The sequence below is a fragment of the Syzygium oleosum genome, unplaced genomic scaffold, assembly GCF_021117445.2.
Source record: "Syzygium oleosum isolate NSW1041296 unplaced genomic scaffold, Sole_v2.1 Sole_v2.28, whole genome shotgun sequence".
Taxonomy (NCBI): domain Eukaryota; kingdom Viridiplantae; phylum Streptophyta; class Magnoliopsida; order Myrtales; family Myrtaceae; genus Syzygium; species Syzygium oleosum.
Genome location: NW_026607512.1, coordinates 1,075,470 through 1,091,997, shown reverse-complemented (window position 1 = coordinate 1,091,997; position 16,528 = coordinate 1,075,470). Strand labels below are relative to the sequence as shown.

General features: G+C 42.0%; 2 protein-coding genes across 2 annotated transcripts; both read right to left on the bottom strand.

Moving 5' to 3' along the window:
* Window positions 1-2,675: 2,675 nt before the first annotated feature.
* Window positions 2,676-6,197, bottom strand: LOC115680786 (two-component response regulator-like PRR37). Its single transcript, XM_030604622.2, has 4 exons — window positions 5,889-6,197; window positions 4,071-4,577; window positions 3,288-3,431; window positions 2,676-3,047 (listed from the first exon to the last, which is right to left on the bottom strand). Exons 1-4 carry the CDS (start codon window positions 5,991-5,993, stop codon window positions 2,955-2,957), a joined length of 849 nt encoding a protein of 282 aa, XP_030460482.1. The 5' UTR covers window positions 5,994-6,197; the 3' UTR covers window positions 2,676-2,954.
* Window positions 6,198-13,638: 7,441 nt separating this feature from the next.
* On the bottom strand, window positions 13,639-16,528 carry LOC115680603 (protein BOBBER 1). Its single transcript, XM_056303700.1, has 6 exons — window positions 15,990-16,528; window positions 14,749-14,921; window positions 14,620-14,668; window positions 14,311-14,477; window positions 14,063-14,146; window positions 13,639-13,971 (listed from the first exon to the last, which is right to left on the bottom strand). The coding sequence occupies exons 1-6, from the start codon at window positions 16,423-16,425 to the stop codon at window positions 13,933-13,935; spliced, it is 948 nt and encodes a 315-aa protein (XP_056159675.1). The 5' UTR covers window positions 16,426-16,528; the 3' UTR covers window positions 13,639-13,932.

Genomic DNA, 16,528 nt, shown 5'->3' with positions numbered 1-16,528 from the left:
GTTTTGCGTACCATGGTTATGTGAAGCGTGTGCGTTAGCGTTACCATCTTCTGTCGCGAGGATTCCGAAAAATTTCTTCCAAATGTTGTTTCATGGGAGATCCCGAAATCCACGAAGGGGGTCCTCGCGATGGTGATGTAGTGCGCACGAAGTCACGGAAGGTACAAATTTGTTTGATGGGGTCCATCTTATCGATTCGTGGGTAGGTTTGATTTTTGGGTCTTCTTCAAGAGGAATGCGGCATCTTTCCGGCGATTCTCGGCGGCGGGTGGCGGTGCTGTGGCGTCTGGTCACGGCGGTCGGGGGGGGGTCTCTCTTTCATATTACGAGGTTGCTCCCTTCGTCTGTTTTGGCGGTTGGGTTCGTTGGTGGGTCCTCAAAATTTTCTTTTCCTTTCCCCTTTTTTTTTTTTCCCCGAAATGGGTATTGGGGACGATGGTGCCTTTCTTCTTCATTAATGGCAGTGTCGAATTACACACATATATTCTCTTCCCACTTTCGCGGAGGATTAGAACTCGAGCAGAGAGAGGTTTCTGAGTCTCGATTCGACGAAGCGACTATGGAGAATCCTTAATGATTCCGAAAAAAATTGCGTAGTTTCATCATCTTCCATGGTGCGCTCCCATGCGATTCGAAGATTTCGAACTCGGGACGAGATAAGTAGAAATAGAATCAGTGCCATCTTTTTCCTCCCCCTGTAAATGATGGCTGTAGACGGGTTCACTGAATTTGTGCGATTTTTCCTAAGCAAATTGATTAAGTCGCAAGGTGGGTTGTCTCTTCTTCTTCTTCTTCTTCTTCTTCTTCTCGTGTTATTTTAATATATTATCGAATTTCATTTGGAATGGGGTGCGCTTCAGAGTCAAAAGCTTGGGCTTTTTGCATCAATGGCATCGTCCACTGCAAGCGACAAGCCGAAATTCATGAAAGCTTAGTCATTTGATGCCAATTAAACAGAGCTTCGTGTTACGTCCTTTTTGTTGTTATGGTGGGTCACTTCATGGGATCATAAATACTAAGAAGAGAGAGAGAGAGAGAGAGAGAGAGAGAGAGAGAAAAGCGGGGCTTCATGAGGGTTTGGCCATGGCAAGAACTTGGAAGAAGAGGAGGAGAATAGGGGCTGTCGAAAGCTACGGTTCTTACTGTGGATATTGGGGACGAGATCATAAGCCTCTCTGTACCGTACGATCGATTTTTCGCGGCCGCCCGAACTTAACGTGCAATAGGTCCGACCGATCATGGGGATGGATCCTCGAACTGTTGCTGGGTGGGAGACGACGAGTTTTCATGGTTAATCATTGGTCGCTTTTTGATTTATAAGAAGCAAAAGTCTCACAAGTTTCGCTCAAGAGAGGAAGGGTCAAGGTCAACTTGCGTGGGAGTGGGTGGAGTTGGAGCTTTCAAGGGGAAAGGTCACGGCAAGAGAGAGAGAATGTTTTGGATGTAACATACATTACAAACTCTCCTCTCTGTGCTTGCTTCTTGATAGGAGGCAATATGCGTCTGCGAGCACAGAGGACGGCGATGTGTCCTCTCCGACTCCAGAATTGTCCCCTGATGTGGTTCCAGCCGTGTGGCGGCACGGGCGGCCTCCGTGCTCGCCCGTTGAATACAACTGAGTGCCATTGGGTGGCGATTGGAACGAGTTTGGCTTGTGTCGTCGGAGGACATATCCCCGCTTTGCGGTCGAAACCGTAATTGTCGACCAAATACGTCCCCTATCGATCTCATGATCAGTATTCAGTCGCTGATCTTTTCATTTTTCTCTGAATTGCAGTAAGGTAATGGTTGGGTTGGCTTTTAAGTACACTAAACATACTGAAGTCACATTACTAATTTAGACAACGGCAAACCGGCCGGTCATGCCGCTTCCCAGATTTCGAGAGTCGTGGGTTGTTCATGGTTTGACTTTCGACATGAGTGTCGAGGAGGAATCGAACTTCAGAAAGGCGCAAAATTTAGATCGCTTTGTCGCTGTCAGATTTTGCGCATCTGATTTCTTTAGACGATTTTCTCTTTTCTTGGAACGGGGAGTACAATACATGGTGAGGTTGACTCCTCAGATCGAGTCTTCAGATAACATGGCAAAGGCCGCTGAAGTTACATCTAGAGATATGGCTCAAAAGAGGCACAGGTACATAGTTTTCAGAAGTCGCCCCTTTAGTTTTTCCTTGAGCCTTGGAATGGTATGGCGTCGCGGTTACAATTTCATTCCCATTCCCGAGCAAGACGATAGTACACTAAAATCTAGAACTCACCTTCCCCTATATTTGTTCCTCGAACTTGCTAATGTACTGTTCTGACATTCCTTAATCTGGGAGCCGAGGCAATAAGGTGTCGATGAATTCCAATTTCATTCCTGCATCGACACTCTGAAGGTTTGAGTGCCGCCCTGGGTTAGTCACAATTACAGTGTCGAGACATGTTCGACTTCTTCGTGTTACTTTCATGACTTCAGCTGCAATATGCCTCGACAGAATGCCGAATTAGCTTTTTGCTAATCATTCGACGAACTTATGATCCCATCAGGAGGGACATGCATTCGAACGAAAGCACAGCCATGTTACACGATCATTGATGCAGGTGAACTTCATAAAACTTAGTCCGATATCACCAAACCCTCTGAAGCTTGGAGAATAGAGTGCCGACATGATCAGCTACAGAAGAATCCGACGAAACCAAATAACACTGCTCTTACTAACATTATTAAATATGTCAAATACATTCTTCTGGGCTTTAACTTTATTCAACACTCCTCACGTACAAATCTAACTTGACCATTTAAGTCTACTAACTAGTCCCAACGATTAATAAGAAATTAAACCTAAATCCTCCAGTAGTCATTTCGAACCTTAACTGAGCCAGCCTCTGAGAGGGGTGGCCACTGATCTTGATTTGTTATTTCATCTGTCTATCTCAGATTGTCACGACTTCTAAGTCCGACTTGTTACCAGTTATATCCCTTTTGAAGTGTCTGACTCTTCCATCTTGGCAAATCTTCCTCGGATCCTTGGTTGATTATCAGCGAGAGCCTTTCTGCAAGCATACTGTAAAGTACCATTTTATGATCAGTGACCGGATCGCCCGAACGGTTTGGAATAAACAAAATACATTACAGTGCCTAGTCGCAAAACACTAAGATGATGCGGATTTTGTCTCAACATGTTTCCAGAAAAGCAGAAAACAATAAGGACTAGGATCATGCAAAATGAAGTGATGTCTTCGCCTTTTTCTTAGGCATGAAAAAGCAGTAGATTGTTCGAAAATGAGTCTTGCGAACACATTACCTTGATCTTCCTGCCAAAGTTCCTCTTGCTCTTCTTGTTTCTGTATCTAGAAAGCTTTTCCCAACGTCCTTCGGAGGTGTAGTTGCTGAAAAGTATCGGCTGCTGTAGTGGAGATTGGAATCCCACATTACCACCATCAAGAGTCTGTCACAAAAATACAAAGTGTCAATGACGAGGCCTCAAATGGTTTTAGCATCCATGAAAGTTGACATTTTCACAGCTTTTAGAATTGCATAATGCATCAATGCAGTCTTAATGGTAGATAACTGATAAGTTTTGGCAGCTTAAGCTACTGAGATACGATGAGGTAAAAATTAAAATAAAGACATTTATATCGACTTGACTTCACTGAACTGGAGGTTAACTATGCTGAGGAAAGGAATTAGGATCTCTATGAATAATGTCAGCAACGACGACAAACTGAGAACTATCTGTGTTGCTAGATACGACGTCCACCTATCTGCGCAATCAAAAGGCCCGAAAATAGACAGAGGTCACTATGCTTCAGTAAGATGATACCCCAGTTGACAGGAAGAGTGAAGCCAACCCACCTTTACTAAGAAGTGAGAATCTCAAACTATTTAAAGCATTCGATGTCTATTCTCTTTTTTAAAGTAAAAATGCCAGTTGTTATGATGAGAGCAGACCTTTCCAAGTTCCCCCAAATAGAAATGCATAATGAAATTGTATGAAATAGTCACATAGTACTTCAATAACTAAGGAATAGATGAGGGTATTCCACTAAGAAAAGCTCATAAATACTACAAAACAATCGAACTTGACCTTTATGTCTCCTTCACTAAATGCCCTCCGCATTCCACACACCGTTCCATCTCTAAAGTCCACCTCGGCAAAATCGAGGAAACTTGGCTTCAGTCCACTAATGATTCCCATGGAACTCAGACTTCCTGTGCTAACACACTTGGGGAATGGTACCTGGGGAGGCAAATTGTTCTCTTGAGATTGGTTCCCATCAATACTCATCAGAGGAACTTTCATGTCCATGACTTCGGCGATCGAGGCACCGAATGCACCTTGTGCCAAGAGATCCTTCTTACACTCATAGAAAACCTCACTTAAGAGCGGCTCGCCCTGAAGCGATACGATATCACCGGATTTGAGGCCTTGAGAGGAAATGACATCTTCCGGCCCAGAGATCATTGAGATGGCTGCTGTCATGAGATCGAGCCTCGCAATTGGCTCCTCAATTATTGGCTCTGGAGCTTTGAAAAGATCCCCCGCCCCACCGAGGTCATATTCCGATATGGTGGAGACCTGAACCACGTTGTCCTATGAGGGGCACCGAAAAGAATAAAATCAGAAAAGAATTCGGAGAATATGGAAACCAGAGGAATCAAGCAGAATGACAATTCATAGGCAAATGACTTCTCAAAAAGAACTACAGATTACTTGAATGAGAAACGACTTACAGTTACAGATTGAGTCAGGAAAAGAAATAAGTAAACATCAGAGTGTAAATGGGAATCTGTATGCAGCAACAACAAAGTACACGCAAAGTAATGGAAGGCTAGCTACTCACAAGTAGTCAGGAATTAGCAGCCTCTAACTTTGACCGAACTACCATATAAGCAAGTCAAACTGTAGTATCAAACTAGGAGTTGTCATGCAGCCACAACGTGATATATGCGAGCCAATTACTCGTAGATCTCACCTGTAAGCCACATCTTTATACAGGATCCCAACATACTGCATATCCCATACAACAGTCTAATCGTGTTATGGACCTCAATATTGATTTGTTCAGTTATCTATGCAATTAACAACAACTAGAAAGACTTTAACATCCCAAAATTTCATTAAACCTTCCTTGCCGTAAACATAAATCAACAGTTTTTCATCGACAAGAAAGAGCGCACAAGTTTAAATTCAGAAAAGCTCAATCAGAAAATAAATAAAATTTGAGACGACTGATAGGAAGCATTTATTCGGAAATAAAAATTCTTATCGTGCTTTAAATTCTCTACTTAAATGCGCTTCCCATAGTTAAGTTATGTGTCACTGAAATTAGGAAGACCAAGGAGTTGTCTTCCTCCCACTTCTTTGAGTTCAACAGTCGAATTAATTAAGTCTGTTCACCACAGGCATCCAGCAAGGTATCCGTTTTATGCTTGCAAGTTGCAATCATCAACTTAGCCTATTACTTTCTTGGTCTCCAGTTTACGGCTAAGTATGGGAAGTATACAGGACACGAGTAATTAACTGTGGTTCTTCTTTGCCTTGTTTCAGCGTCCAGAAATCATCAAGAAATCATGCAAAGCAACCCATCTCCTCTGTTTTCTTCTTCGACCAGAGCTCCTCTGACAAATTCACATTTGAAAATGAAGATATAAATCAACAACATCATTAGATCACCTGGGGACACCTTCTCGTTCCTCAATCTCCCTACCGCTACCTCTTATAGTAAGATAGCGCTAGTTATAGTACAGGACAACCAGCAATGGAAACAGATTCAAGAGGAAAGGAATGAGAAGCCCATCTAACCCAATCACAAGTAGAGGGCCAGAACATCAAGAAATTCATGTTCATAGACATACATGTACATGGTTAGAGAAAGAGACAGAGAGAAAGAGAGATTAGTACCAGAGAAGAAGTTGATTTCTGAGCTTTATAGAACTCTTCAAGCTGCTGAACCTCTGGGTAGAAATTCTGGAAGCAAGGGAACAACAGTCCAGTCTCTGCATACATTCTCCCTCTCCTCGCTCTCCTCCCTCTCTCTCTCGTCGCACACTACACAAACAAGAACGCAGTTCCAACAATCAAGGAGTGACTTCTTCTTCTTGATGTGCTGTGGGTACTGTCAGAGCATGGGACAGCAGCTACACAATGGACCAAACTCTTATAAATATGCCATGATGAGCAGGGACTTTAATGGGTTTCTGATCGGTGCTTGGTGATGTTTAAAATATGGTTTTATAGGATGTGGACAAAACAGGGGAAAAGGGACAAGAACAGTTTTAATAATGCAACTGTCCCCCCCCCTCCCTCTCTCTCTCTCTCTCTCTCTCTCTCTCTTATCATGCACTTCTTTTTTGTTTTGACATTGAACATTTGCTTCACAGTGTTCCCCTGGACTTTGTGATATTTTATGGCGACTTGTTGTGCGGATGAATGCATCAAGTGCATCAGCACGAAGTGAGGACTGAGAGGGACATATTGGGTGCCATGACCATTCGGGTCAGTCAAATTTTTGTACTTCTTTTTTCTTTTTCAGTCTCATTATTTTAGCATTTTCTTTTGTATTGGCATAATAGATATCAACACCTAACATGTAGAATTACAAGAGGAGTTCGCTACTACAGCCGAATCAAGACACCATCTACTAAGGCCCAGCCGTTGCTTCAGTCTTACCCACAAGTCATAAGAGCTTGGAATGCTTGAAGTATCACCATGTAATCTCTTGCTTCCAGAAAGCATGTCCATCTCTGGCTCCTTTTTCGCTTGCCAATCTGAAAAACATGCAGGCCCAAATGGTCTTCTTGCTCAAGAGATCGATGCAGAAAAAGCAAAAGAAAACATAAAATATGAGTGTGAGATTAAAAGAAAGAGTGATTCTGCTTTCCATACTGAGGAAAAAGACAGGAAATTATTCAAATTCTCATTGGAGGTGGAGTGAGCTATTCCTCCACAATTTGCAGTTTGGATTCAAGTGCCTATGCACATTATTTTATGGCGTCTCAACCGCGTGTCTTTTGTCCCTTTCTCCATCTCAAAAGGCATAAAGCAAAAGAACCTATTTAAGCCTAACAAGTAATGATAATCAACATAAATGGAGACAAATTTCAATTTCACAGAGATTCTTTTCTCGTGCAGGCATATGGCCATTATAATGAATTGTGTTCATCATTGTAAAAGATTGAGTTCATATTATGGAGACGAAATTACAGTTTATAGTTCACACCATTGAGCCGCAAGAAATTCTTTTCTTGCTGCAGTCGTATGACCATTATGATGAACTGTGTTCATCATTGTAAAAGATAGCGTTCATGGTCTATTTTCTTCATTATGGAGACTAAATTACAGTTCACAGTTCACATTATTAAGCCGCAAGAGATTTTTTTCTTGTTGCAGGCGTATGGCCATTATGATGAATTGTGTTCATCATTGTAAAAGACTGCGTTCATGGTCTATTTTCTTTATTGTAACTGGTGTTCCATTCAAAAATCTAACGCATGGAGGAATGGCTTAGATTATACAAGATTTACGGTGACCCAAAACGACTCAAAACGTTACTTTAAAGAAAGACTTTTCACGTTGGTCGCCCCATTTCATCCTTCTTTTTTTTCTTGTTAATTTTCGACATGTGTCGTTCGTATATCGGGCATTCCAAAGAAGAGCTCTAGAGAAAGGTCCTTTTGTAATCTTGTTGAGAATGGCTACATTTTATTTTGTATTGGCATTATGGATTTCAACATCTAACATGTAGAATTACAAGAGGAGTTAGCTACTACAGCCGAATCAAGACAGCATCTACTAAGGCCCAGCCGTTGCTTCAGTCTTACCCACAAGTCATAAGAGCTTGGAATGCTTGATGTATCACCATGTAATCTCTTGCTTCCAGAAAGCATGTCCATCTCTGGCTCCTTTTTCGCTTGCCGATCTGAAAAACATGCAGGCCCAAATGGTCTTCTTGCTCAAGAGATCGATGCAGAAAAAGCAAAAGAAAACATAAAATATGAGAGTGAGATTAAAAGAAAGAATGATTCTGCTTCCACACTGAGGAAAAAGAAGGGAAATTATTCAAATTCTCATTGGAGGTGGAGTGAGCTATTCCTCCACAATTTGCAGTTTGGATTCAAGCGCCAATGCACATTATTTTATGGCGTCTCAACCACATGTCTTTTGTCCATTTCTCCATCTCAAAGTCATAAAGCAAAAGAACCTATTTAAGCCTAACAAGTAATGATAATCAACATAAATGGAGACAAATTTACATTTCACAGAGATTCTTTTCTCGTGCACGTGTATGGCCATTATAATGAATTGTGTTCATACGGTAAAAGACTGAGTTCATGGTCTATTTTTTCACAATTATGGAGACGAAATTACATTTCACAGTTCACACCATCGAGCAGTTTCTTTTCTTGCTGCAGGTTTATGGCCATTATGATGAACTATGTTCGTCATTGTAAAAGATAGCATTCATGGTCTATTTTCTTCATTATGGAGACTAAATTACAATTCACAGTTCACATCATTAAGCCGCAAGAGATTTTTTTCTTGTTGCAGGCGTATGGCCATTATGATGAATTGTGTTCGTCATTGTAAAAGACTGTGTTCATTGGCTATTTTCTTCATTGTAACTGGTGTTCCATTAAAAAATCTAACGCATGGAGGATTGGCTTTGATTATACAAGACTTATGGTGACCCAAAATGACTCAAAACATTACTTTAAAGAAAGACTTTTAACGTTGGTCGCCCCATCTCATCCTTCTTCTTTTTTGTTCTTGTTAAATTTCGACACGTGTCATTTGTATATCAGGCATTCCGAAGAAGAGCTCTAGAGAAAGGTCCTTTTGTAATCTTGTTGAGAATGGCTACATCTTATTGGCTACTTTTATGTGTGGCATCCTTGCTATAGTGCCACTTTAGGGTTGTCCATGACATTATTAGAAGCATATTAAAATCGAAAAAATCACAAAGAAAGGGAAAAGCCACTCAGAAATATTTCGATCAAAAACTAATTTTGTCAAAATAGATTCTTTTTTTCAATACTGGAAAAAGAGAAGTCATGGGAGGAATATTTTGGTCAGTGGGGTCTGTAAAGCGATCGGAGAAAAGCTCAAATCGAATTTCAACGTAAATGAGACGTTCTGTGAAATAAACAAGCCAAAAGAAAGGAGGAAAAGGCAAATGATTCTTCTTTTGGGTAAAGTTATGAAGGGATAAATATGCACTTAGCGATGGCTCATGGGACAAAATTGAACTTGTAATAAGAAAAGGTTCCATAGAATCTTTTATTTTTATCAAATGCATGTAATTTTCTCTCTCTCTCTCTCTCTCTCTCTCTCTCTCTCTCTCTCTCTCTCTCTCTCTCTCTCTCTCTCTAAATTACGTACGTGAACTAAGAGTGATCGGTTTCCGGTCCGATCCAATTCGAAGGTGGAACCAGGAACTGGACCAGGAGAACTAGTTCCCAAAATTAGGAACCGGGGACCGGATCGGTCCGGTCTAGTCCGGTCCCCAATGGAACCGGTCCCTTTTTTTTTCCCTACTACTTGATACCATATATTTTGAAACTAGAATTTTGTTTCTCGTGCCGACTACACATAATCACAAAAACAAGCGTGCAATTCGAGCCAATGCAATGACGAATTATGTTCTCCATGCAGACTACATATATGTTTTAAAATTGAAGTTTTATTTCCCATGCTGACTACACATAATTACAAAAAAAAAGAGCTCATGTAGTCGGTCCGGTCCGATTGTTGGTTCGATTCCCCTTGGAACCAAGAACCGGTGTCCAAGCATTTTTAGGAACCGGGAACCGGACTGACACTTTCAGAAACCGGATCCAATCGATTGGTCCAGTTCAGTTCGAGCGGTTTTCGGTTTGGGCGGTCCCTTTTGCATACCCTAATGTGAACAAGTTCAATTTTCCCTAGTCGTCCATATCGCGAGAAGACATTAATTGCATTACAGATGGATTAGCCACAATCATGACACTTGGCAGCCACCAAGAAGTGTTGGGAACTTCATAATAAGCCGACAAAAGAATAGGAACGACTCGCTTTCACCAAACACATCGAGCGGTGCCATTTTCTCTGGACATATCATGTTGAAGGTACTTCTGTTCTTACGAGAGAGAGGATGAGAGGTCCTACTTTACTTAAGACTAATTAGCATTCCGTTGATGGAAAACATTGATGGCTTTTGGCGCGTGTTCGGACGTAAAACACGTGTTTAAACCAATGATAGTCGTGTTCTTTCCGGTTCATCGATGCCGGACCGGACTCTCGTCTCTCTCTGGCACTCGGCCTTCCCTCTATATTGTTTCTTCGATGAGATGTTGGCGTTCTACGTTCGGCTCGCGAGCGCCCGACATGTATGTCCAATCGGGAATGTGCCATTTCAACAGAACTTTACACTAGTGCATTGTTCTTTTTGTTCCCGAGTTCATTTTCTTTTGGTGGGGTTAGAATGGAAACGACAAGGAGGGAGATGCCAAGGGAAGAAAGTTTGCCCAAGTTGGGAAAAAGTCCAATCACGAGTGGGTGAAGTTGACACACCAACTGAGCTTAGTGGGGGAGAGGTGGAGGAACGAACCCAATCATCATCATCCTTCGTCTCTTTCAGATTGTAAGACGGCTCCATGCTTGCCCTAGAGAATGGTCTTTTTCCTGTCCCTATTCGTGTCTTTCTTTTTAGCTAAAAGTGTTCCCACTAGGCTCCATGGTTTGGGCGCTGCGAAGTAGAACACAAAATGTTGCAAAAAAAGGAAAATTACTACATCGAGAGTTTGCCTCAAAGATGGAAGAAGTGGCCATTTTGAGCTGAGCAAATGAGTGAGGGCTAGATATTTTTTGATTGAAGGAAGTGGGGCGCTCGAATTGTATATTTGTAAATCAATTTTTTGGGGATAGTTTTGGAATGAATAAGGAGTAAGTCGCTTGAGTGTTTTCACTTAATTAATTGAAGATATATATTCTTGTGCCGAAAATTTAAGGGTTTGTTTAAGCCCACTAATATGATGGCCTGATTCCCTAAAAAAGACCTCAACTTTAGGCCTAGTCCTGATTCTACTTTAAAAAAAAACTTTATCCTGTAAAAACCTCTAATTTTAGATAATGTCCTAATTCTACCATAAACTTCTTTTGTCCCATAAAAAACCCCATCTTTAGGTCCAGTTCCAATCTATCCTAAACTTTTTTTGTCTCATGAAAAATCACCAACTTTTACTTGAGTTCAAAATCTGTCCTCGTTAACCATCCGTTCAAAATTTCTCTTGACAACCGAGAGATGAAAAAACTCCCGAGCATGAGCTGTTCGAACATCCTGAACGCGAGCTCTCCAACCGCGAGAGATGGAAGACTCTGAGCACGAGCGATTGAATACTGAGCGCAAAATTGAAGATCCTCGAGTGAGATGCGAGGAAAACTCTCGTAAGAGTAAGAGCAATTGGAGAAGGCCAACCCTAATCACTCTAATTTTTACTCAAATTTTAGATCCAAAAAAGACGTCGTTCAGGCTAATGTGGAAATTCATCTTCAAAATGCGTCTTCTTGGATTTGAAATTTGGAGAAAAACTAGAGTAACGACGTAGAAATGCCAAATGGAGCGTGGAGGCAATTCTTACTTTAATTCCGATCTATCGTATTATGGTCTAATATCCTAAAATACTTTCAACTTTAGGTCACGTCCCAATTTACCATAAATTTTTTTCATCTCATAAAAAGTCATCAATTTTTGGTCCAGTCCCAATTTTAACCTTAAATTTTTTTGGTCTCTTAAAAAATCATCAACTTTTACTTAAGTCCCATATCTACCTCCGTTAATAGCACACTTGGCTTACGATTCTTTGTGTGTCCTACTCTTGATTTCATCACTCTACTCGATCATTCTTTTTCTGGCCAAAAAACTAAACTGGTTGATCGAGAAGAACAGAGGAACTACTCAATAGTCAATACGATCGCTGATGCGCAAACGTGTTTCCCTCATGATCTTTTATGTAGATTTCCTCTTCTGTTTTCTGGGGGCAAAACAATCTTCATGCGATCGAGTACGATTTGCATAGGAAAGGCACAAACAAACAGCAAGAGAGCAGCACTTCGATTCCTCTATCCCGCATGACGAATTTAAAGTTGATTTAGAGGGTCCGTCGGCTTGTGTTCCAAAGCATGCTCTAGCGAGAGAGATAGAGAAGAGATAATACTCTCAGATTCCATCGATGCAAAACCTGCTTTGAACGTTCCCGAAAGTGACAAATTCTAGTGGAGGGGCATGCTTACCTAAAAAACCCGAAAAGACAAGCGCGCGCATTTGGCCCCTCTCTCATCATGCTTGGGTCGAATCACATGTGAATTGAATAAGCAGAACGATGATGCGTCGATGGACCGGCTCTCGTTATATTTGTTATTTCCCTAATCTAGTGCCGTAGCCGACTTCGCTTGATTTTTTTTTTCCACCTTTCTGCATTTACGTTGTAGGGCCTGCTTCTCATAAAGTACACATAAGTACTTGGTCTTAGTGCTGGTCTTAAATGGTTTTATCTGTTGATAATGGAATTATCTATGCTTGGTTCTTTATTCGACGGACTTTGGTACAATTAAAGCCATTCGAACACCGAAACGTATGGTCCAGAACATGGGCTTGTGCCGGATCATAGGATTGGAGGACAACGGATGGAAGTTTGGCGGTACGTCATGTCCATAACTATGGTTGGTCCCTGCTTGGTTGGTCCGAGAGCAGAGAATATTTCCTAAGTTAGAAGAGAATATTCAAGAGCTTATGAAGAGTTATGAAGGACATACGCAAGTACCACTTGTACCGCCGGGACTGCTGAAGGAATTTCCATTAGAATCCACGAGATATTATGGGGAGCTGATAACCTTTTTTTCAAACTCAGTAATAGACCTCGTAACCAGCGTAATTTATTAGGTGAGTAGAAGAATACCGAGCAAATTCCGAGCACATTCTACCCAACAGCTTGGCCTTGCTCCCTAATCACGTGAAATCCTTCCACTATACTATTTGCAAATGTTTTAAACTTCAAAATGCGACTACTAACTTATGCAATATGATATCTCCTGTACTAATGCTAAAGGATACTCATTAATCGGATCCACATAAAATTTAAACAGTATAATCAACAAAAGACTCTTCTCAATTCCCAGCGACTCTTCCCAATTCCCACTTGAGAAGAGAGAGGTAGGGAGTTCGGTCCCTCACCTTATTAGGAGGGATTGGGGGGGGGCGAGTGAGTGTGGGAGAATGGTTTCGAAACCTACGAACACACATAACCCACACCGTGACTTGTAACATAGAAATAGGATAGAAACGGACCAAAAAAATCAAACAAACGTGTATTACATGCTACGATACACAGTGTGAGAGCTATTTGAAAACTGTAATTGCGTTCTTTTTAACATTTAAAGATGGCGTAATAAAATTAAATCCCTCATTGGTACATAACTTGGTCATTTTTGTTTTGTTGCCAAAACATGATGATTCGACGTTTCCATGATCATTTGACCAACCTACCTTATGAGGGCACGGAACGATCTATTGAGTCGTGGCAGAATCGAGGACATGAAATTGGGCTAGACACCGCACTCAATCCCGACCATTGTCCCAACCGTGGTGTCACGTTATACCCTATTTGTGAGGACCATGTTGCAATTATGTCTACATTGTGCTCAACCAAGACGATTCTCCATATTAGTGTTTCAACAGTAGCAACTTCTTTCAGCAGTCATAAAAAAAGAAAAAAGAAAATTGTGAACCAAGAGCAGATCACTCCTAAGAGAGAAGATGGGAGTTTCGAAAAACAAACCACAAGCCTCTTGTTAAAACCACCAAAACAATTGAACAAAAGCTCGGTCATCCGGGCCCAAAGTAAACATCCAATGATTTCCGGATTTATCATAGTATGATCAAGCTAGAGAAGAAGCAGTCGAACATCCCCCCTCATGCAATCTTTGCTCTTGAGAAGTCCATCTCTGGATGCTGCAAGAGAGGTCGCCAGAAAGAAGAAATTAGCAACGTTGATCTACAGATACAAGAACGCTCATCAATAAGAAAAGCAACCAATATCCACCTCTGCCATGAACTTCTTTAGAATCTCCTGTTTCTGCATCTCATCACTGGTAGGAAGACCCATTGCCTTTTGTCTCTGATCAAACTGATAAGTTAAAAGCAAAATGTCAGTATTGTATTTGCAAGGAGACATGCAAACACTCCAAGGCCACCAGCATTGTGCTCGTCTACATGCACATAACAAAATACATGCAATGTGTGTTTGTTTAGTTAATACCCAGGAGGAGCTTAAGAAAGAGAGCCACTTACCATCATCTTTTCAACGGTCTGTCGAGTTTCTGGGTCCAGGTCAGACAATTTGCTATTCTCTGGTTCTACCTTCTGAGTATCAATTTCAGGATCCCCTTTGACCAAAGATTTCCACCACTCCATTTGATTGTGCTTAGTCAGGAGAATGGAGATCGCACTCTGGTCCTCTGTAGATTCACAACGTTAAGATGATCGCGCAACATGGAATTGACTCATAATACTATTAACTTAACAACAGGAGGCAGATCATTCTTGTTTGTGTTTGAATTCATATGCCATGTGATATTCTTGACTCAATCCACTACGCACCTAAACTCCAGTAACAATCATCAGGCTTGACAGTCTGGAAAAGCTCCCCCTGCAAGTAATCGTGCATGGTCAAGAGAGTTATGTAAATAAAGCAAGCTGATTAAATAAACTCAAATTACGCACACTCACTTCTATGACAGTAGGTTGACCCTTGAGTCCAACTTTCAAGTGGTTTTTCTTTATGTCGCATACCACAAACCTTCCTTTAGTACCCTTAGGAACTGGAACATGGACGGTAACCTCCTGCAGAGTCTGAGTCCAGGAATAATTCTCAAGATCAAGGCCATTGCCTTTGTTTGGCACTGTTCAACCAGAAACAATGTCAGAGCAACTACGGAGGCAACATGGTATATTTTACACAATATGTCTTCTAAACATATGCATCCACCTTGTAAAAGGAATCATAACAAGACAGTCTCTTATAGAGTTGCACTTTCCAAAGCACACTGGGTAACCTAACTGGTCATCTCAGCTAAAGCTATCTGAATCATACTCAATGCAAGAGCTAAAATCAGGCTCAGTTCACAATTTGGGTATGGGGATTGTCAAAGTCATAACTACTGGTCCATATCAAAAGTTGATGCTGAGGTGGTCAAGTTATCACATTTTAATTGGTCTTTAACAATTTTAATTATGAGTCCTAAATCTTTTGTCCAGCCATGCTAAATCCCAAAGGCGGAAAGGCACTAACCAATCCCAAAGTTCCACAAAACAATCGGACATTCTATGATTACAGTTGATCCATAATCAGATCACCTAGTTTTCGAGCTCGTATGACAAAAAAAAACAAAGATTACACTTGCAAAGTAGCTTCTTTTCCTAATTTCCAAGGAAAATGGGAGATCCAATCAAGCATAAGCACGCAAAAAAACTTGCAAGAACCAAACACTGCAACGAGAAGACATCTCCAAAACCAAAAGCAAGAAGCTTACAGCAAACCTTCCATCACTAGAGTACTTGAATAAGCCAATGCACGCTTAAACAGCTTATAGGAGAGATCAACACAAGAGAAATTTAATTATTCGGGAGAGTTCAGATTGCTGAACAAAGGAGCAGGAACCCATCAAAGAATATCCACACTTTAGCGAAATCGATAGCATAATAGAATGAAACATTTCCCCTGCCCATCGCCATTAAATAGCCAACCAGAGAAAACATCCAAGCTACATAGATGACTACGGCCACGAAACCGTCACAGCCTAACTATAGCAGGAGAAAAGAGCCACATCATGAGCGATCACTAAGTAATGTGCTTCTCATCTAATCTCCCAGATGTCTCAACCCAGCAGCGTCTCGACAGGCACTCATCGCGCTCATACGTAGCAAGCAACAAATCACGACACTGTCCAAGAAAAATCAAAAGCTCTTACCTATCGCTCCACTCTTCTCCTCCTTCTCTTCCTCCGCATCCTTCATCTCCACCTCCTGCACCTTCTTCTCTTCCTCCACCTTCTTAGCCGCCGCCGCAGCAGCCGCAGCCGCAGCCGCAGCCGCCGCCGCCTTCTTAGCCCTCTCCCGCTCCCTCTCCTTCTCCCTCTCGACCTGCCTCAGCTTCTGCTTCTGCTTCTCCCTCACCGCCCTCAACACCGCCGCGACGTCCCTCTCCGCCGCCTCATGCGCGAGGAAATCGCTCCGCTCGGCCACGAACTCGAAGGCCTTCTCGATGAACCCCAGCGGGCTGGCCGGATCGAACCTCGCGCTGAACTCCGCCGCGGCAGAGGAGGAGGCCGAGGCCGAGGACGAGGCCGAGGGCTTGGCCTCAGGTTGCTTCTCCTCTTCCTCCTCGAAGTCGGAGATGATCGCCATGGACGGTGAGCTCCGGGAGGGATCGAATCGGAGATTGCTCTTCTCTCGCGCTGCGAATCGGATCGCCAGGCTCGGCTCGGCGTCCTTTTGGGGTTTTTAAAGG